The sequence below is a fragment of the Ranitomeya imitator genome, chromosome 7 (assembly GCF_032444005.1).
Source record: "Ranitomeya imitator isolate aRanImi1 chromosome 7, aRanImi1.pri, whole genome shotgun sequence".
Classification (NCBI taxonomy): domain Eukaryota; kingdom Metazoa; phylum Chordata; class Amphibia; order Anura; family Dendrobatidae; genus Ranitomeya; species Ranitomeya imitator.
This window is the reverse complement of record NC_091288.1, coordinates 184,368,609-184,388,591: the sequence shown is the minus strand read 5'-3', so window position 1 is coordinate 184,388,591 and position 19,983 is coordinate 184,368,609. Positions and strand designations below refer to the sequence as shown.

General features: G+C 48.9%; 1 protein-coding gene and 1 long non-coding RNA gene across 2 annotated transcripts in view; one reads left to right on the top strand and one right to left on the bottom strand.

Moving 5' to 3' along the window:
• The window catches only part of LOC138645804 (zinc finger protein 850-like), an 88,303-nt gene that overhangs the window by 10,681 nt on the left and 57,639 nt on the right, over nucleotides 1-19,983 (top strand). The window contains exon 2 of the mRNA XM_069735317.1: nucleotides 8,171-8,279. Coding sequence (XP_069591418.1) covers nucleotides 8,219-8,279 — 61 coding nt within the window. The 5' untranslated portion in view covers nucleotides 8,171-8,218. The remainder of the gene's footprint in view (nucleotides 1-8,170; nucleotides 8,280-19,983) is intronic.
• The window catches only part of LOC138645826 (uncharacterized), a 101,524-nt gene that overhangs the window by 61,960 nt on the left and 19,581 nt on the right, over nucleotides 1-19,983 (bottom strand). The window lies entirely within an intron of this gene.

Sequence of the window (19,983 nt, the reverse complement as noted above, 5' to 3'; positions counted from 1 at the left end):
GGATTTCTCCTGAACTGTGTGGAATAGCTAGCCCAAGCGTAGACCCATTAGAAAGCTAATTTCAATAGAAGACGAGTGATGTGGGTGTCGTTATTCTACTAGGTATGCAAGCACATTTAGGAGTATTATAAGTTTTTGTACCAAAATGTGCACCCGGGCAGCTAGGGGAGGGTGCAGGTAAACCAGCTCCTTTAGTGATGTCACAAGCCTGCAAGTATAAGGCACGGCTCTCAACCCAGCATTCATTCTTGCCTGGGACCTCACTACAGAAAGACTCCCTGATGAATTGGGACATTTGGCTCCGCCCACCAGCATGGTTAGCCTGAAATGGAACAGGGTTTTATAAGCTATTGTCTGGCTGCGGCTTGAGCATTTATAATTCCCTCGCTGCAGCGTGCCTGCTAGCCAGTCCACAGTGAAGCGTCCCATCCGGCGACTAATTATCCTAGGTGTAGTTCCCTGACTGACCTGAGGGTAAGGGGGGGGGGGGGCGCCGGAGAGCTGCAAGTTTTGAAGCGGAACTGAAAAGCGGAATATACATGAATCCCTGCAGTTCGTGATATATTGTAGCAGCAGTGAGAACTAAAATAAGCTCCTGCGGTAAATTGATAGGTCAGTAGCCTTGGTTGTGTTTTCATCACATTGTAACAGTGGAGGGATTACTAAGATAAGCCCCCCTGCAAATGTTATAGCCGTGTGCTGGCCAAAGGTCACCGACGATCCGTGACAGGGGGCAATACACGGTATTAAGAAATGGGGTGTGTGAACTTTTGATCAGGGTCATTTGGATGTTTTGGGTTGTCATTATGATTTAAAAAAAGAAAACAGTAGTTTGACAATAAATTGCTTCACCCAACCACAATAGAGTTTATTTAATTTTAGTATCCATGATTAAGGACTGGTGTACAGTCTGAAATGCGTAGGAAATTTATACTATATTGCTGGATGGAATTGAAGATGTCATTCACTTTTTAACCGCACTGGGATAAATTTCTATTTTATGCCTGGATTTTTTTGTCTGGAGGAGTTTTTCGTTTGGATCTGTATATGGAGTGTAGCAAGAGTGGCTTCTCCTGTACTGAGAAAAAAAACAGCTCACCCCTGTTATATGAGAACTAGCTATTGAACCCGTTCTACGCCCAGGTGGCGAGCATTTATATTGGTATATGGTCTCCATCCTGGTATGTGCTGCTCCATCCTGCGTCCCCATCCTGCCATGTGCTGCTCCATCCTGCGTCCCCATCCTGTCATGTGCTGCACCCATCCTGCGTCCCCATCCTGTCATGTGCTGCACCCATCCTGCGTCCCCATCCTGTCATGTGCTGCACCCATCCTGCGTCCCCATCCTGTCATGTGCTGCACCCATCCTGCGTCCCCGTCCTGTCATGTGCTGCACCCATCCTGCGTCCCCGTCCTGTCATGTGCTGCACCCATCCTGCGTCCCCGTCCTGTCATGTGCTGCACCCATCCTGCGCCCCCGTCCTGTCATGTGCTGCACCCATCCTGCGCCCCCGTTCTGTCATGTGCTGCTGCCATCCTGCGCCCCCGTTCTGTCATGTGCTGCTGCCATCCTGCGCCCCCGTTCTGTCATGTGCTGCTGCCATCCTGCGCCCCCGTTCTGTCATGTGCTGCTGCCATCCTGCGCCCCCGTTCTGTCATGTGCTGCTGCCATCCTGCGCCCCCGTTCTGTCATGTGCTGCTGCCATCCTGCGCCCCCGTTCTGTCATGTGCTGCTGCCATCCTGCGCCCCCGTTCTGTCATGTGCTGCTGCCATCCTGCGCCCCCGTTCTGTCATGTGCTGCTCCCATCCTGCGCCACCGTTCTTTAATTTGCTGCTCCCATCCATATGCCCCATACACTGCTCCATAAAGGTTTATGGCCCCCATAAAATGCTCCATAGTATATGCCCCCGTACACTGCTCCATTATGGTTTATGGCCCCCATAAGACGCTCCATAGTGTATGCCCTGTACGCTGTTCCATAAAGGTTTATGGCCCCCATAAGATGCTCCATGGTATATGCCCCCGTACACTGCTCCATTATGGTTTATGGCCCCATAAGATGCTGCATTGTATATGCCCCCGTACACTGCTCCATAAAGGTTGATGGCCCCCATAAGATGCTCCATAGTGTATGCCCTGTACGCTGTTCCATAAAGGTTTATGGCCCCCATAAGATGCTCCATACTATATGCCCCATTAAACTGCTCCGTTATGGTTTATGGCCCCCATAAGATGCTCCATACTATATGCCCCGTACACTGCTCCATTATGGTTTATGGCTTCATAAGATGCTCCATACTATATGCCCCCGTACACTGCTCCATTATGGTTGATGGCCCCCTTAACATGCTCCATTCTATATGCCCCCGTATGCTGCTGCAATATATAAAAAAAAAAAAAACATACTCCCCTATTGTCGCTGGGCGCCGAGTGCTGGGGGGCCTGAGCAGGCGGGGACACCGGTGCGCTGTGGGGGTCAGGTGCCGGTATCGCCGCCAGCTCAGGCCCCCCCAGCACTTACTATATTCACCTGTCCTCCGTTCCACCGCTGCGCGCCGCCATCTTCCCGGTCCTCTGGCTGTGACTAGTCAGTCAGAGGGCGGCGCCGGCGCACATTAAGCGCGTCATCGCGCCCTCTGAACTGAAGGTCACAGGCCGAGGACCGGGAAGATGGCGGCGTGCAGCTGTGGAACGGAGGCCAGGTGAATATAGCTGATACTCACCCTCCTGGCGGTCCCTGCTTCTCTGTTGGAGATCGCGGTGTGTGTTCAGTGTTAACGCATACCGCGATCTCCCGGGAGCGTCACTCTGTGAGGCCCAGACTGCGCCGGCGCTTGCGCAGTCTATAAAGGCTTCGGACAGAGTGACGCTCCCAGCGTTATATTATGAATGATTCTATTTTTGCAATTTTAGAGGCAGATGATTTCTGAATATCACATCCATCATCTGTTGGCAGAGATGTGGGTTCAATTATTGAGCTTGCATCAAGGTCATAGTTGCCAACCGTCCATAAATTTACGGACAGTCCATAAAATCTTGATGCTTTTCTCTGCTGTCCATTGCCTCCAGCAGAAATAAACACCGTCCAGTGAATTTCCTTCCCCACCCCTGAAGTTTGTACTGTGCATGCGCTAAAAAGGCTGCCATGTGCAGTACCAACAGGACCTGTCCCGGAAGAAGACTAGAAGCGTCATATGGGAGCCTGAAGGGTGGTGGCAGAAAATTGTGGAATTCTGCTGCAGACCTTCCTGCTGCTGCTCCCGGCTAGGGGGGCTGATGATCTGGGACTCGGTGCACTACAGGCAGGGGGGCCCGAATCCGATGCCAGGACGCTGTTGTCCGCTGCTCCAGTCTGCTTAGCGTCATTCTATCTGAGACGTCTCGGTGCACAGGTCACGTTGTCACTACAGCGCTCTCTGTGCTGAGACGTCACAGAAAGTCAGAACTTAGAATATACTGAGGAGGCCTGACCGAAGCAGTGGACTCTGGAGCACTGGCAGCAGGGAACACAGCGAAGAGAAATGAGTACCGTATATACTCGAGTATAAGCCGACCCCCCCTAATTTTGACAAAAAAAACTGGGAAAACTTAATGACTCGAGTATAAGCCTAGTGTGGGAAAAGCAGCAGCTACCGGTAAATGTCAAAAGTAAAAATAGATACCAATAAAAGTAAAATTTATTGAGACATCAGTAGGTTGTGTTTTTGAATATCCATATTGAATCAGGAGCCCCATATAATGCTCCGTAAAGTTTATGATGGCCCCATAAGATGCTCCATAGACATACTTGCCCAATATAATGCTGCACAAATGCTGATTATGGCCCCATAAGATGCTCAATAAAGATATTTGCCCCATATAGTGCTGCACAAACGTTGATTATGGCCCCATACAGACACTTGCCCCATATAGTGCTGCACAAACGTTATGGCCCCATATAGTGCTGCACAAACGTTATGGTCCCATAGATGCTCCATACAGACACTTGCCCCGTTTGCTGTGATAAAAAAAAATAATCACATACTCACCTCTCCGTTGCTCATGCTCCCAGCACTTTCAATATTCACGTGCTCCTCGTTCCGGCGCCGCTCCATCTTCAGCACTGGCGTTCAGGCTGAGGGCGCGCACCAACCACGTCACCGCGCCCTCTGACCTGAGCGCCACTGCTGAAGATGTAGCGGCGCCGAAACGAGGAGCAGGTGAGTATCGTGCAGCGCTCCCCGTCCCCGTTATACTTACCTGCTCCTGGCGCTGTGCAGTCCCTGCTTCCCCGGCGCTGCAGCTTCTTTCTGTAGTGAGCTGTCACCGTTACCGCTCATTACAGTAATGAATATGCGGCTCCACCTCTATGGGAGGTGGAGCCGCATATTCATTACTGTAATGAGTGGTACCATGTGACCGCTCAGTACAGGAGGAAGCTGCTGGCTCCGGGAAGCCAGGGACCTGCAGGGACCACGCCAGGAGCAGGTAAGTATAATTAGACAGCCCCCGCTCCCCCTCACCTGCCGACCCCTGGGTATGACTCGAGTATAAGCCGAGAGGGGGACTTTCAGCCCAAAAGAGTGGGCTGAAAATCTCAGCTTATACTCGAGTATATATAGTAGGTATTTGTTGTTTTTTTTTTGTTTTTTTAATAAATGGAGCAATATATGGGACCCATTATTCTGTATTGAGAAATATATGGGGCCATTATACTGTATGCAGCATTATATGGGGTCCATTATTCTGTATGGAGCAATATACAGTATCTGGTCCATTATTCTGTATGGTACATTATATGGGGCCATTATTCTTTATGGAGCATTATATGGGGCCCATAGGGATGGCAAATTCAGAATACCAAATTACCCAGAGGGTAAATAAGCCCTAATTAAGAGATGTATTAAAACGTGGATTTTATTATGCTTTGTTAAAAAATGGTGGTACATAAATAAAAAATAAAAAAACACCCAGCAGTGTGCCTGTTAAATCTCACTATTATAATCTCTTTAAAAAAATGTATAGCCCCAACCCTATGAGGAAGCTTGTTAGGCAAAACTTGTTGTGGAAGCTATGTGTTAGTTTTAGATAGCAAAAGTAATGCCTGTGTATCCTAGGGATAGAGACTCTAACCCATAAACTGCAGTCATGGTGGATATAGTATTGCTCTGAATAGGGATTAGATTGATGAATGAATAAGATGGTTTGTGTATTCCTCCCTTTCCTTATCCTTATGCCTATTTTGGTAAGTGCTGTTGTATGATAGTAGTAATCAGTTATCCCTGTTTTGTATTTGTGTCTTGTTTCTCTTACATTTCTGTACCAAGCCCCATGGGGTTTAACAAGGTCATAGTAAGGTTGGAGACCCAGGCCTCTCTACCATCAAGAGAACCCCTGAGACAGGGATAGTAAGGGTCCCAGTTCCAGGGACAGTTTTAGGCACCTCTCTCTTATGTCTGTCACAGCGTGACACCTACATACAGTATAATGGGACCCAAATTGTCCTCCATACAGTGTAATACCTCCATATAGTCTTCAATACAGTATATAATGGCCCCACATAGTCCTCTATACAGTTTAATGGCCGCACTTAGTCCATACATTATAATGGGCCCCACATAGTCATCCATACAGTGTAATGACTCCACATAGTCGTCCATACAGTATATAATGGCCCCACATAGTCCCCTATACAGTATAATGGCCGCACTTAGTCCATACATTATAATGGGCCCCACATAGTCATCCATACAGTGTAATGACTCCACATAGTCCTCTATACAGTGTATTGGGCCCCACAGTCCTCAATACAATATAATGAGCCCCACACAGTCCTCCACACAGAATAATGGCCCCACATCTTCCATACAGTACAATAGGCCCCACATATCCCTTCATATAGTATAATGAGCGAGTACTCTGAAGCTCGTCACTGCTCACCATAGCTGCAGTGTAATAGTGATGTTATCGCACCCGCTGCACTGAGACATCAGACGCAGAAGGAGAATTTTTGCGGAGATCCCTCATTCATTATTACCTTCAACTGTATCGGAATCCACGATGCTGAACAGTTGAAGGAGTGAGGCTGGGAAGGGGGAAGGGATTGGTGCGAACATCGTGGGCCAAATATAATCACCCTGCCGGACAGATTTGGCCCGCAGGCCAGAGTTTGACATATGTGGTTCAAACCATACTGGACTTCATGTAAATATTAAAAAATGGGTGGACAACTTTTCTCACATAACATTTATATCAGAAATGAATGCCATAAAAAGAAAAAATGCTTCCAACCTCACAAAAAATAGCGTGTATCCCAAAAATACAACATCTCCTGACGATACATTGTTTAAATAATGCAAAAATAAAACTGCTAGTGCATTTAACCCTTTAATATGTCTTTTTTACTGACCTGAGATATTTGAGACTAGCATCCCCATACAGGTGACAATCCAGCAGCTGTTGGCTGTCTACTATTGCTGAGAACTTGCTGTATCAGCCACGATCAGTGTTGGCACCGTCCATATGTTTATCCGCTTAGATGCTGCTGTCAGTAGTGACTACATCATATAAATGGTTATCAGATTGTTGGCGCTTCCACTTTAATCTGATCGACACCCTGACATCATGATTGTGATGTTTGTCATGGCAATTCATGGCCAAATAGCGGCCTTAAGGTACCGTTACACTTAACGATTTACCAACGATCACGACCAGCGATACGACCTGGCCGTGATCGTTGGTAAGTCGTTGTGTGGTCGCTGGAGAGCTGTCACATAGACAGCTCTCCAGCGACCAACGATGCTGAAGTCCCCGGGTAACCAGGGTAAACATCGGGTTACTAAGTGCAGGACCGCGCTTAGTAACCCGATGTTTACCCTGGCTACCATTGTAAAAGTAAAAAAAAAAAAAAACACTACATACTTACATTCCTGTCACGTCCCCCAGCGTCCGCTTCCCTGCACTGTGTAAGCGCTGGCCGGAAAGCAGAGCGGTGACGTCACCGCTGTGCTCTGCTTTACGGCCGGCCGGCGCTGACACTGGGGGACGCAGGGAAGCTGATGCTGGGGGACGTGACGGGAATGTAAGTGTGTAGTGGTTTTTTTTTTCACTTTTACAATGTTAACCAGGGTAAACATCGGGTTACTAAGCGCGGCCCTGTGCTTAGTAACCCGATGTTTACCCTGGTTACCAGTGAAGACATCGCTGGATCGGCGTCACACACGCTGATTCAGCGATGTCAGCGGGAGATCCAGCGACGAAATAAAGTACTGGACTTTCAGCAACGACCAGCGATGTCACAGCAGGGGCCTGATCGCTGCTGCGTGTCAAACACAACGATATCGCTATCCAGGACGCTGCAACGTCACGGATCGCTATCGTTACCGTTACCGCTCTAAAGTCGCTAAATGTGATGGTACCTTTAGAGTCTCCCGGCTATAGCGGCCTGTTCAGAAGTTAGCAACATTTAGGTGGTAAAAATACACCTTTTCATTCCTGTTATGCCATTTTGCATTGGTAATAAACTACCTGACAGCAGTTTTCAATATGTCGGGGGGTGATGTTTTCAAAATGGTATCACTTTTGGGGTATTTCCAATATATAGGACCCCAAAGTCACTTCAAATCTGGATATGTCCCTCAAAAAATATATTTTGTAAATTTCCTTGAAAAAATTACTGCTACATTTTTAAACCTAAAAGGCTAACAAAATAAAATAACATTTTACAAATGGTGCCGATGTAAAGCAGACATGAGGGAAATGTTATTTATTAATGTTTTTCTGTGGTATGACTATCTGGATTAAAGGAATAATCATTCAAAATTTGAAAATGGCTATTTTTTTACATTTTTGTCAAATTTTTATTTTTTTTTATAAATAAACACAAAACGTATCAACCTAAATGTATCATTATTATAAATTATAATGTGCCACTAAGATACTTTCTCAAAATCGGTGGGATTTGTTGAAGGATTTCACAGTTATTACCCCATAAAGTGACATTGGTCAGAATTAAAAAATTTGGCCCGGTCACTGAGTTTAATGAAGGAAACTACTTTTTATAGGAGGCGGAGAGGACAGCATCTTTTGGCGACTCAGGTGCCCCATGAGCTTGTAGTAAAAGCCTCCATCTAGAACATTCCATTTGAGTTTTCCTTCTGTCTGTGACTTTTACATTATTACTTTCACAGCTTTGACATCCAGGCAAATATCTGAAGAATATCAAAGCTGAAGCCATAATGGAGAAAGGAGAAAGTGATGTGTGGGATGATGAGTGGTGCGAAGAGGACGTTCCTACAGGTAACTGCCCCAGTGAGGAGTCAACACTAAATAAAGCAGAGAAGAGTCACATTCTCCTCATTCACCAGTTTGGACAATTGAAGTTTTATGTTATGTGTTTTCTCAGCTTTTTTGGCCATAGATTTCCCTAATCAGCTAAAATACTGATTATATAGGGCTGACAATGTAATGGTGCAATATGTAATAAGACCGGTTGTGTATCTATAATATAGATTTAAGAATAGACTGGGATGATAGACCATCAAAGACGCGTGACAAACCTCGCTGGCAAAGTATCTAGTTTAGTGTTTTACATCATATCTGTAATGGGGTCTACCAAGCTGGGGTACCTTTTACCGTACCACCCCGTGTTTCTCTGTCGCCCATGACGGCACCACGGAGAGAGGGGATCCGCCCACCAAGGACAGGAAACCTACAGATAAAAAGGCGGTACCACTCTCCCGCAACAGTTGGTTTCCTGTCCTTGATGAGAGACCTACGGACTTACCAGGATCGACGTGGGATTCCGGGGCCAACCAGTCCGACTCAGGCAGCTGGGGTCCCTCTGCCTCGGCTGGGGTAGTCACCCGAAGCGCCACCGCTGGGGGCTAGTGGGCCTCTAGGGTGTGCGGGGGAGATGACAAGGAGTTCGCGGTCACCTCCCCAGGTAAGATGCAGCAGCGGCAACATCCAGGAGGGTCCCTCTGTGGTTGCGGGAGGAGCGGCGCGGCCCTCCCAAGAAAGCGTCAGCCTGCACACTGCACTGCCACCCGGCGTGCAGAGCCGCGCGTTAGGGGCAGGCTGCATAGGACCGGGAGTCCCGGTGAGCAGCGCCATGTCTGCATTCCCGGGCGCCATCTTGGAAAGTACGGCGCATGCCCGGGACTTGCTGGTCTCGCGATGGCTGCGGGGCGCAGGCGCCGGCGGTAGCTTGGGCGCCGGGGATCGAGCCATCTGCGCAGGCGCCGCCGATGGGCTCATCTGCACCGGCGTTCGGCGCTCCTCGCCGACGCTGTGGGGACTCCTGCGCAGGCGTCAATTCAGAATAAAGCGGCGGGAAATCCTTGTTTAAATGGGAGTGGTTACAAGCTCCTAGTGGCTCCGCAGCAAGAGCCTCAGGCCGCAGCACCAGTCGCCCCAGCGCAGTGCATATTAACAAAGCGCCGCAGACCAGCCGCAGTATGAGCGACCCGGCATTACCCTTGCCAAAATCACCACCACCTCCATCGCCGCAGCAGCAGCAAAAACGGCGACAGCAGAAAGGATACCAGGACACCACCGGTAAAGAACGCCAAAGGTCCCAACATAGTAAGGAGTCCAGCATGGCGTCGGGGAAAAAGACAGATGCAGAGCATCCCCAAACAGTATTTATGGGTCCTTGAGGTGGTAAGTTGATCTTCGTGAAAGTCAGAAACAGTAAGATTATCTTTTGTCTCTTTTATAGGGGAGGAAAAGCTTAGGTAAATCTAAGAATAAAGTCTGTGCCATATGTAGAGAAGATCTTCCACCCGCCTGGGAGAAGAGACTATGTAATACATGCATACAGCAGACAGTATCTGAAAGTCTTCCCGGGTTTGCAGCCAATCTAAAAAACTTGATCAAAGAGCAAGTGGAAGACCCTTTTAGATCCCTAAAAAGTGGGAAAAAACGGAGAAAGACCAGACACAGGTCCCCGTCTCCGGCATCAAAAACAGACAGTGATAGTTCGGGTTCAGTATCCTCTATCTCCTCCTCATCGTCATCATCATCCTCTTCTTCCTCGGGGGGGCACAATTGTTTCCCCTTAGAAGACACCGATGGCCTCATAAAAGCAGTGAGAAGCACTATGGGGCTGGTAGATTCTTACCCCAAAAAATCGGTTCAGGACATCATGTTCGGGGGGCTAGAACAAAAAAAGAGAAGGGCTTTTCCACTTAATGATGCGATAGCGGCACTAATTAAAAAAGAATGGAAAAAACCCATGAAGAAGACACTGTTAACTACAAAAAGGAAATACCCCTTTGAGGACGAGTCCTGTTCTTTTTGGGAGAAAGCTCCCAAGTTAGATGTCGCCATAGCTAAGGCATCAAAGAAATTCGCCCTCCCTTTTGAAGATATGGGGGTCCTAAGGGACCCTATGGACAAGAAGGCGGACGCCTTCCTCAAAGGCTCCTGGGAAGCAGCGGGAGGAGGTCTAAAACCGGCAATGGCAGCCGCATGTACATCCCGCCCCCTAATGATTTGGCTAAACCAACTAGAGGGCCAATTAAAAGGGAAATCTTCCCGGGACTCAATACTGAACACCTTACCCGTAATGAGGGGGGCAGCGGCATTTCTGGCTGACGCTTCGGCTGATTCCATCAGACTAGCCGCTAGATCAGCAGTGTTTGCTAATGCGGCTAGGCGCGCCCTCTGGCTTAAAAGCTGGCCAGGTGATTTACAAACGAAAACAAAATTGTGTACCATCCCCTGCGAAGGAGAATTTTTGTTCGGTTCTACACTAGACGACATCCTGGAAAAAGCAGGGGACAGCAAAAAGTCTTTTTCCTCCCTGGGTCTCCACTCTTATCGGAAGCCCTTTCGGAGCAAGAGGTTTTTCCATAAGAAACCGGGAAGAGGCCAGGGGAAATGGGAAGATAAGAGAAATAAAAATAAGGGATTCATCTTTAACAAAAGCCCCAACGTTAACAAAAAATCTTCACAATGAAGGTTCGCCCCAGGTGGGGGGGGGAGGTTGTCTCTCTTTCTCCCGGCCTGGGAAAGGATTACCTCCAGTCAATGGATATTGAAAATAATAGAATCAGGACTGAAACTAACATTCAAAAGATACCCTCGTCCCTCTTTTACGATGACGTCTATAAGGTCTTCAGCAGAAGAACAACTGGCGCTAGAAAACGAAGTCATCGGGTTAGTTCAGAAGGGAGTACTCCTGGAGGTTCCCCCACAAGAAAGAGGGCAGGGGTACTATTCCCCTCTGTTCCTGAGAAAAAAACCAGACGGTTCCTTCAGGACCATCATAAACTTGAAAAACCTAAACGACTACCTAGAGGTTCAAGCATTCAAGATGGAAACAATAAAGTCATCTATCAAAATGCTGTTTCCTCAATGCTTCATGGTGGTCCTAGACCTGAAGGACGCGTATTACCACGTCCCAATACACAAGGATCACCAGAGATTTCTCAGGATGGCTGTTCACATCAGGGGAGTTTTAAGTCACTTCCAATTCTCAGCTCTACCATTTGGTCTAGCCATAGCCCTGAGAATTTTCACAAAACTAAATGCGGAGGTAATGGCTCACCTCGGGGAACAAAACACCCTGATTGTACCATATCTGGATGACTTTTTGGTGATAGGCTCCTCTCCGCAACATTGCGAGAATCAGCTGGCAATAGTAATACATTCTTTAAAGGAGTTGGGTTGGCTAATAAACCTAAAAAAAATCCAGGCTAATGCCTTCCCAGGTCCAGGAGTACCTAGGTCTCTCCCTAGACTCCATAAAAATGGAATGTCGACTCCCGAGGGACAAAATACAAAAGCTAAAAAGTCTAGTAGTAAGAATTCAATCTCTCCCCTCCATAACTCTCCGCCAAGCCATGTCCCTCTTAGGCTCTATGACTTCATGCATCCCTGCAGTCCAGTGGGCCCAGCTACACTCAAGAGACCTCCAATGGCAGATCTTGTCAGAACAGGTCCATCTAGGGGGGCATTTAGAAGGGCGGTTAACACTATCTCCTCGCACCAATCCCGCTCTAACATGGTGGACATCGCAGGAAAATCTTTCCCGGGGAGTCTCGTGGGTAATCCAAATTTCAAAGGTCCTAACTACGGACGCGAGTCCCACAAGGTGGGGAGCTCATCTGGGCGACCTAGTTGCCCAGGGTACTTGGTCTTCAATGCTAGCAAACAAATCTTCCAACATGAAGGAACTTCTTGCAGTCAAGTTTGCCCTTCAGGAGTTCTTGGGGGTCCTTCACTCTCACCACGTAAGGGTGATGTCAGACAACCGGGTGGTGGTATCTTACCTAAATCACCAAGGGGGCACTCGTTCCAAAAATCTAATGGAAGTGACCAAGTCAATCCTACAAATAGCCGAGAGCAACCTTCTATCCCTGACAAGCTTGCATATAAAGGGAGTAGACAATCGCAAAGCAGACTTCCTCAGTCGTTCCAGCCTAAAACAGGGAGAATGGGAACTAAATCTGGCGATTTTTACCCAGATCACACAAAAATGGGGTGTACCCAAAATAGATCTCTTTGCAAATCACCTAAACAAAAAAATAGACTCCTTTTGCTCCCTAGCTCCCCTGGGGAACCCAGTAGTAGTGGATGCATTCCTGATTTCGTGGGGGCATCAGCTGGTCTACGCCTTTCCTCCTCTCGTTCTGATTCCGGCAGTGCTGAGGAAGATTCGGGAGGACGGGGCGCTTGTCATCCTAATAGCCCCGTTCTGGCCGAAGGGACCTTGGTTCTCTTGGACAATGTCAATATCCGACCCTTGGGTATTACCAGACCTCCAATACCTACTGTCGCAGGGCCCAGTTCATCACCCGCAGGTCAAGAGCTTGCACTTGACATCTTGGCTCTTGAAAGGAAGCTATTAGAAGGCAGAGGGTTCTCTCCGGGGTTAATTTCAACTCTATTGCAAAGTAGAAAACCGGTTACAACAAAACAGTACGGAAAGATATGGAAAAAGTTTCTTTCATCGTCAGGTGCGAAAATAGGGAAAGAAATTCCCCTTAATTCCATATTAGAGTTTCTGCAAAACAGGTTGGAGATGGGGTTAGCTACAAGTACCCTAAAAGTTTATGTGGCAGCATTGGGAGCACTATTTAAAGGGACACTGTCACCTGAATTTGGAGGGAACAATCTTCAGCCATGGAGGCGGGGTTTTGGGGTTTTTGATTCACCCTTTCCTTACCCGCTGGCTGCATGCTGGCTGCAATATTGGATTGTACAGGCGTGTACTATGAAGGACAGAGAATGAACTTCAATCCAATATTGCAGCCAGCGTGTAAGGAAAGGGTGAATCAAAAACCCCGCCTCCATGGCTGAAGATTGTTCCCTCCAAAGAGTCCAAATTCAGGTGACCGTGTCCCTTTAATTTTAATTTAGCTTCAAATAGGTGGGTCTCCAGGTTTATCAGAGCAGCTGGGAGATCAAGACCTCTTCCAGTGAAAGCTGTTCCTCAATGGGATTTAAATTTGGTCCTCAAAGCCCTGTCTAAACCACCCTTTGAACCATTAAACGAAACTTCAATAAAAAACCTGTCTCTCAAAACCGCCTTGTTGGTCGCCCTCACATCTGCCCATAGGGTTAGCGACATACAGGCACTTTCAGCTAACCCCCCTTACACACAGTTCTTAGAAGATAGGGTCATTTTAAAGATAGACCCAGCATACCTCCCGAAAGTGGCTTCCAAGTTTCACAGGTCTCAAGAGATATCGCTCCCCTCCTTCTGTCACAACCCAAAAAATGAGGAACAAATATTACATACACTAGATGTCAGAAGATGCCTCTTACAATACTTAGATGTCACTAGAGAGAGTAGGGAGGATCCCTCTCTGTATGGTTCCAGGGTCCCCGAAAGGGGAAAAAAGCTTCCAAGGCCACTATTGCAAGATGGATCACGGACGCCATCAGCCTGTCATACTCGGCAAGTGGAATGTCCGTTCCAGGGGAGGTCAAGGCTCACTCGACATGGGCAGTGGCAACTTCTCGGGCGGAGAAGGCCGGAGCTTCTATTGACCAGATATGTGGAGCTGCTACCTGGTCCTCACCATCTACATTCTATAGGCACTATAGATTGGACCTAATCTCCTCTTCAGACCTTACCTTCGGTAAAGGGTTCTGGAAGCGGTGGTCCCTCCCTGAATGTACTATCTATGCAAATCTCTCCGTGGTGCCATCATAGGCGACAGAGAAAAATATAGTTCTTACCGATAACGGTATTTCTCTGAGCCCATGACGGCACCCATACATTTCCTCCCTTCACTTGTGGGTGTACATATCAGCATAGTGCCATAGTTTTGTTATTAAGTCACGCGGTATCTTGTTTATACTAAGTAATGTTAAAACTAACAAGCTTTAAGTAGTCTCCCATCATTCTCTATGTAAACAACTGATGCGGGAGAGTGGTACCGCCTTTTTATCTGTAGGTTTCCTGTCCTTGGTGGGCGGATCCCCTCTCTCCGTGGTGCCGTCATGGGGGCTCAGAGAAATACCGTTATCGGTAAGAACTATATTTTTAAGGAAGTCCACTCTGCTTTTGCTGGATTCTGAATGAAGGACGCTCGCTGGAATTCCTTGGTTACGTGAGAGCATGTAAAAGCTGACTGCTACTCCACGAATTTCCAGTCTAAAAGAACACACTTTATTTACAGCACACAGAATATATAACACAGATAAACAGGGCAGGCCAATAGAAAAAGCAGGCCAGACATACATTACAATAGCCGCAGGGGGCCAGAGCCTGCTGATATTTACTGTGGGAATTACAAAGGTGGGGGAGGACAGAAGGGGGATATCTTGTCCTCTCTGCCCAGGGGCGCAGCCTGTTGACTGATGCATTTCATATGGAACCTATTATACATAATATATACTGCATAACATATTCTTGGTGCTGGGGTTCTGTAACACGGCTCCCCTTTTCAGCGACGCGATCGGCATACACAGTCTGATCCTTAACGGATCGGTTTGGGGATGACCAAAGTTTATGGGGTTGGTACAAGTTCCGTTTGTCGACTTAGTCCATCGGCATTACCGTTTTGTTTCCGGGTCTGTAGTGGATGGTGAAGTCCAGAGGTTGTAGCGCTAAACTCCACCGCAGTAATCTGGCGTTGTCTCCGGAGACCCGATTAAGCCAGACTAGGGGATTATGGTCCGTTAGGAGGGAAAACTGTCGTCCATACAAATATGGTTGTAACTTTTTGAGTGCCCATACTATTGCCAGGCACTCCTTCTCGATGGCCGCATAGCTCACTTCACGGGGCAGTAGTTTCTGACTCAGGTAAGCTACCGGGTGTTCTTGGCCGTCCGGCCCGACTTGGCTTAGTACTACCCCCAATCCAAACATAGAAGCGTCTGTGTGAACAAGGAAACGTTTAGTTGGATCGGGTGCGGCCAATACAGGGGTATTGGTGAGGGCGTCCTTTAGCTGGCGGAAGGCTTCCTCACACTCTGGGGTCCAGGTTACCTGGCGGGGTTGGTTCTTACGGGTCAGATCAGTGAGGGGCTTGGCCACGCTGCTGTAATTGGGAACGAATTTCCTGTAATTCCCCGCTGTCCCTAGAAATGCCATGACCTGGATTTTAGTACGTGGGGTGGGCCATTTGGCTATGGCCTCAATCTTGGCTGGTTCTGGTCTCTGTTTCCCACTTCCCACCCAATGCCCTAAATACTGAACCTCTGCTTTGCCCACGTGACACTTGTTTGGGTTCAGGGTGATTCCGGCCTTGTGGATCCTGTCTAATACTGTCTCTAGGTGACTTAGATGCTCTTCCCATGTCGCGCTGTAGATGGCGATGTCATCCAGGTAGGCACACGCATAGTCCTGGAGACCATCCAGAAGCCGGTCAGCCAGCCTCTGGAAGGTCGCCGGGGCAGTCTTCATCCCGAATGGCATAACTCGAAACTGGAATAAGCCAAACGGGGTGACAAATGCCGACTTGGGAATAGCATCAGGACTAAGGGGAATCTGCCAGTAGCCTTTGCATAGATCGATGGTGGTCAAATACTTTGCCTCTGCCAGCAGGTCTAACAAGTCATCCACACGCGGCATGGGATACGCATCAGTCACTGTTTTCTCATTGAGCTTACGATAGTCTACACAAAACTGTGTACTCCCATCCTTCTTGGGCACTGACACTACGGGGGATGGCTAGGGACTATCTGACTCTTCAATGACCCCTAAACGCAACATCTCTTGTATCTCTTGTCGCATCCCTTCTCGTACAGACTCAGGGACGCGGAAGGGGGGTTGTCGCAGGGGGGTCTGATCCTGGGTCTCAACCTTGTGTTGTGCCAGGTGAGTGTACCCGGGTTTACCCGAAAACCTCTTCTGACGCTGCCTCAACAACTCCTCCGCCTGCTGTCTCTTCCGGGGACCTAAATCTTCACCCCAGTGTACCTGGTCCCATGTTTTAGACTGAGTCCTCTCCCCTAAGACATCAGGCAAGGGAAGTCCGGCTAAATCCTCTGCTTCAGGTGCACAGATGGCCACTACCTCTTCAGGGCGCTCCCGATAGGGCTTCAGCATATTCACGTGGAACATGCGGATAACCCTGGGGTCGTCACAATCGGCGACATTATAGGTGGTGTCGGCTATTTTCCCCACTACCTGGTAGGGCCCCTGCCATGCAGCTTGGAACTTGTTCTGCCTAGTGGGCTCTAACACCAGGACCTTCTGTCCTATTTCCAAGGTGCGTTCTCTGGCCCTCCGATCGTACCATACGCGCTGGCACCGCTGGGCCACCTGCATGTTCTTACGTACAGCCTGGGTCAGCGCCTGTAGGCGGTCCCGGAATTCCAGCACATAGGATACAATAGGTACCCCTTCTATGATGCCCTCCCCTTCCCAGTGTTCTAGCACTAAGTCTAGGGGTCCCCTTACCCGTCTCCCGTATACCAGTTCGAACGGGGAGAACCCCGTGGATTCTTGGGGCACCTCTCGATAGGCAAACAGGAGGTGAGGCAAGAATTTCTCCCAGTCCCTGTAGGTCCTGGTAAAAGTCTCAATGAGTTTTTAACGTCCCGTTAAAGCGTTCACACAACCCATTGGTTTGCGGGTGGTACGGGGCGCTTCTAATGGACTTTACGCCGCACAGCTTCCACAGTTGGTTGGTCACCTCTGCTGTAAACTGGGTACCCTGGTCTGAGATAATCTCCCGGGGAAATCCAACCCGTGAGAAAACCTGGAGCAGGGCAGCCGCCACTGTCTCTGCCAGTATGTTAGGTAACGTAACCGCCTCTGGATACCGTGTGGCATAATCTACCACTGTCAATATATACCTTTTCCCTGACGGACTGGGTTTGGCTAACGGCCCTATCAGATCGACCGCTACTCGGCTAAATGGTTCCTCCACAATGGGGAGGGGGCGTAATTTGGCCTTGCATCGATCTCCCCTCTTGCCAATGCGCTGGCAACTGTCACAGGTCTGGCAGTATTGACGAACATCATAGGTTATCCCCGGCCAAAAGAAGTTTTGCGTCAGACGATGCCTGGTGCGACTGACACCGAAGTGCCCGGCCAAGGGTATGTCATGAGAGATTCGCAGTAACTCCTGCCTATACTTCTTGGGAACTACCAGCTGTCGTTTTATAGTGGGTCTCGTCCCTGTGTGGTGCTGCTCTGTGATCCGGTAGAGGAGTCCCTGCTTCCATATAAACTGTTCCCCTTCCAGTACCCCTCTCCCCTCCTGTGCCTTCCCACGATATCCCTCCAATGAAGGATCCTCAAGTAACTCCCTCTTAAATTCATCTGGGGTGGCCCAAGAAATGTGTATGGCTATGGGAATACGTGTAGGGCTGGGATGTCTTACCTGGGCCTCCTCTGAGTGTGATTCCACCTCCACAGCTCGAGCTTGTCTCCGGGTGGTCACAGGATATGTCTCAGCCAGAGGGGCAACCGAGAAGGCAGACAAAATGGGCCCCAAGTCATTTTCCAGCAAAACGTCTGCAGGCAAATCCTCCATCAAGCCGACCTCAACAAGGCCATCCCCAACTCCCCAGTTCAGGTGAATCCTGGCAGTGGGCAGTCGATGTATGGCTCCCCCTGCTACACGGACTGCCACTGTCCGGTCCGTCTTCTCTTGGTCCCGGACGAGATGAGGCTTTACAAGGGTCAAAGTTGCTCCGGAATCTCTTAGTCCCTGCATGCGTTTCCCATTAACCCACACGACCTGTCAATGCTGTTGTCGATTATCTGCCCGGGCTGCCTGCACGGGGTCTACTTCATGCAGCACTTCCTCCATGTCTTCCACCCCTTGGTTAGTTGTAGCCCCCAATGCCGGGTCAGCTTCGCCTTGGTAGCAGTGTACAGCGGCCCGGCGGAAGGTAGCTGTTCCCGCCTTTGGCCACTGGGTATGCTGAGTCCGGTTGGGACATTGTCTTTGCAGGTGGCCCAGCTGACGGCAGGTGTGGCATCGAGCCCCAGGGGAACTGTGGTAGGCCGGGTTTCTAGTTGGTCCCCCTACAATTTTCGGTGGTTTGGGGCCCTCCAGGTCCATGGGCGGACCCCTAGTGACCATCTTTGATCCGGACAACTGAGGCCTCCCGGCATCATGATGTTCATCGGCCAGACGAGCGGCTTCCTCAAGAGTCATTGGCCGCCTGTCCCGAAGCCATTCCTGTGTCTCGGGGTTTAGTCCATTAAAGAATCGTTCTAACAAGAAGAGCTGGAGGACGTCCTCCTTAGTGGTTGCTTGGCTTCCTTGTACCCACTGTAGCAGTGACCGCCGTAATTTACAGGCCCATTTAGCGTGGGTATCGGTTACTCGTTTTATAAGTCCGCGGAACTTTTGGCGCTATGCCTCTGGTGTCAGCGTATACCGGGCCAAGATCACTTCTTTGATCCCCTCATAGTCCATACAGTCCTCATCAGGTACCGTGCGATAGGTGTCCGCTGCCCGGCCTGTCAGCTTGCTGGCCAGAATCTGAACCCATTCCTCCGGCTTCACTGGATGAAGGGCACACTGCCGCTCAAAGTCCTGCAGAAAGCCATCAATGTCTTCCTCTGCCTCCCCCAACTGTCGGAAGGCATTATACTGGATCTTTTTGTGGCTTACTGTTGAAGGTACCTGGGCAGAAGCCAGAGCTCCCCCTGCTCACTGACTCTCCTCTCTCCGCTCTGCCATCTCCATCTTGGCTAGCTCTATCCTGGTCTGCTCGGCTATCTTTTCCTTCAGATCAGTACGCACATCAGCCATCACCTCTCGTATGATCTCTACTGCAGGGTTTGGGCCATAGAACGCCAGTCTGTTCTTTACCTCCCTCTGGAATTCAGTCTCCTCCACGTTCACATTGGGGGGCGCTGCACTGTCATGTTCCATGATGGCTGCTATCAAATCCGCTTTTGTTTTGTTGATGGCGATTAACCCTCGGGCTTCCACCAGATCTTTTAATGTAGTCCTCTTTAACTTCTGGTAGTTGTCTTCCATTCATTCCTTTCCTCCTGTAGAAGGGGTATCAGATCCCGCTGTCTGCCACCAGTGTAACGGGGTCTACCAAGCTGGGGTACCTCTTACCGTACCACCCTGTGTTTCAGGAGGTCCACTCTGCTTTTGCTGGATTCTGAATGAAGGACGCTGGCTGGAATTCCTTGGTTACGTGAGAGCATATAAAAGCTGACTGCTACTCCACGAATTTCCAGTCTAAAAGAACACACTTTATTTACAGCACACTGAATATATAACACAGATAAACAGGGCAGGCCAATAGAAAAAGCAGGCCAGACATACATTACAATAGCCGCAGGGGGCCAGAGCCTGCTGATATTTACTGTGGGAATTACAAAGGTGGGGGAGGACAGAAGGGGGATATCTTGTCCTCTCTGCCCAGGGGCGCAGCCTGTGGACTGATGCATTTCACATGGAACCTATTATACATAATATATACTGCATAACATATTCTTGGTGCTGGGGTTCTGTAACAATATCCATCAGAGTTCTGGTTTCAGGATTAATATATATCCTAAGTAACCTTTTTGATATACTGCACTAGCTGGAGATTAAAAGAAACTGAGCAAAAAAGG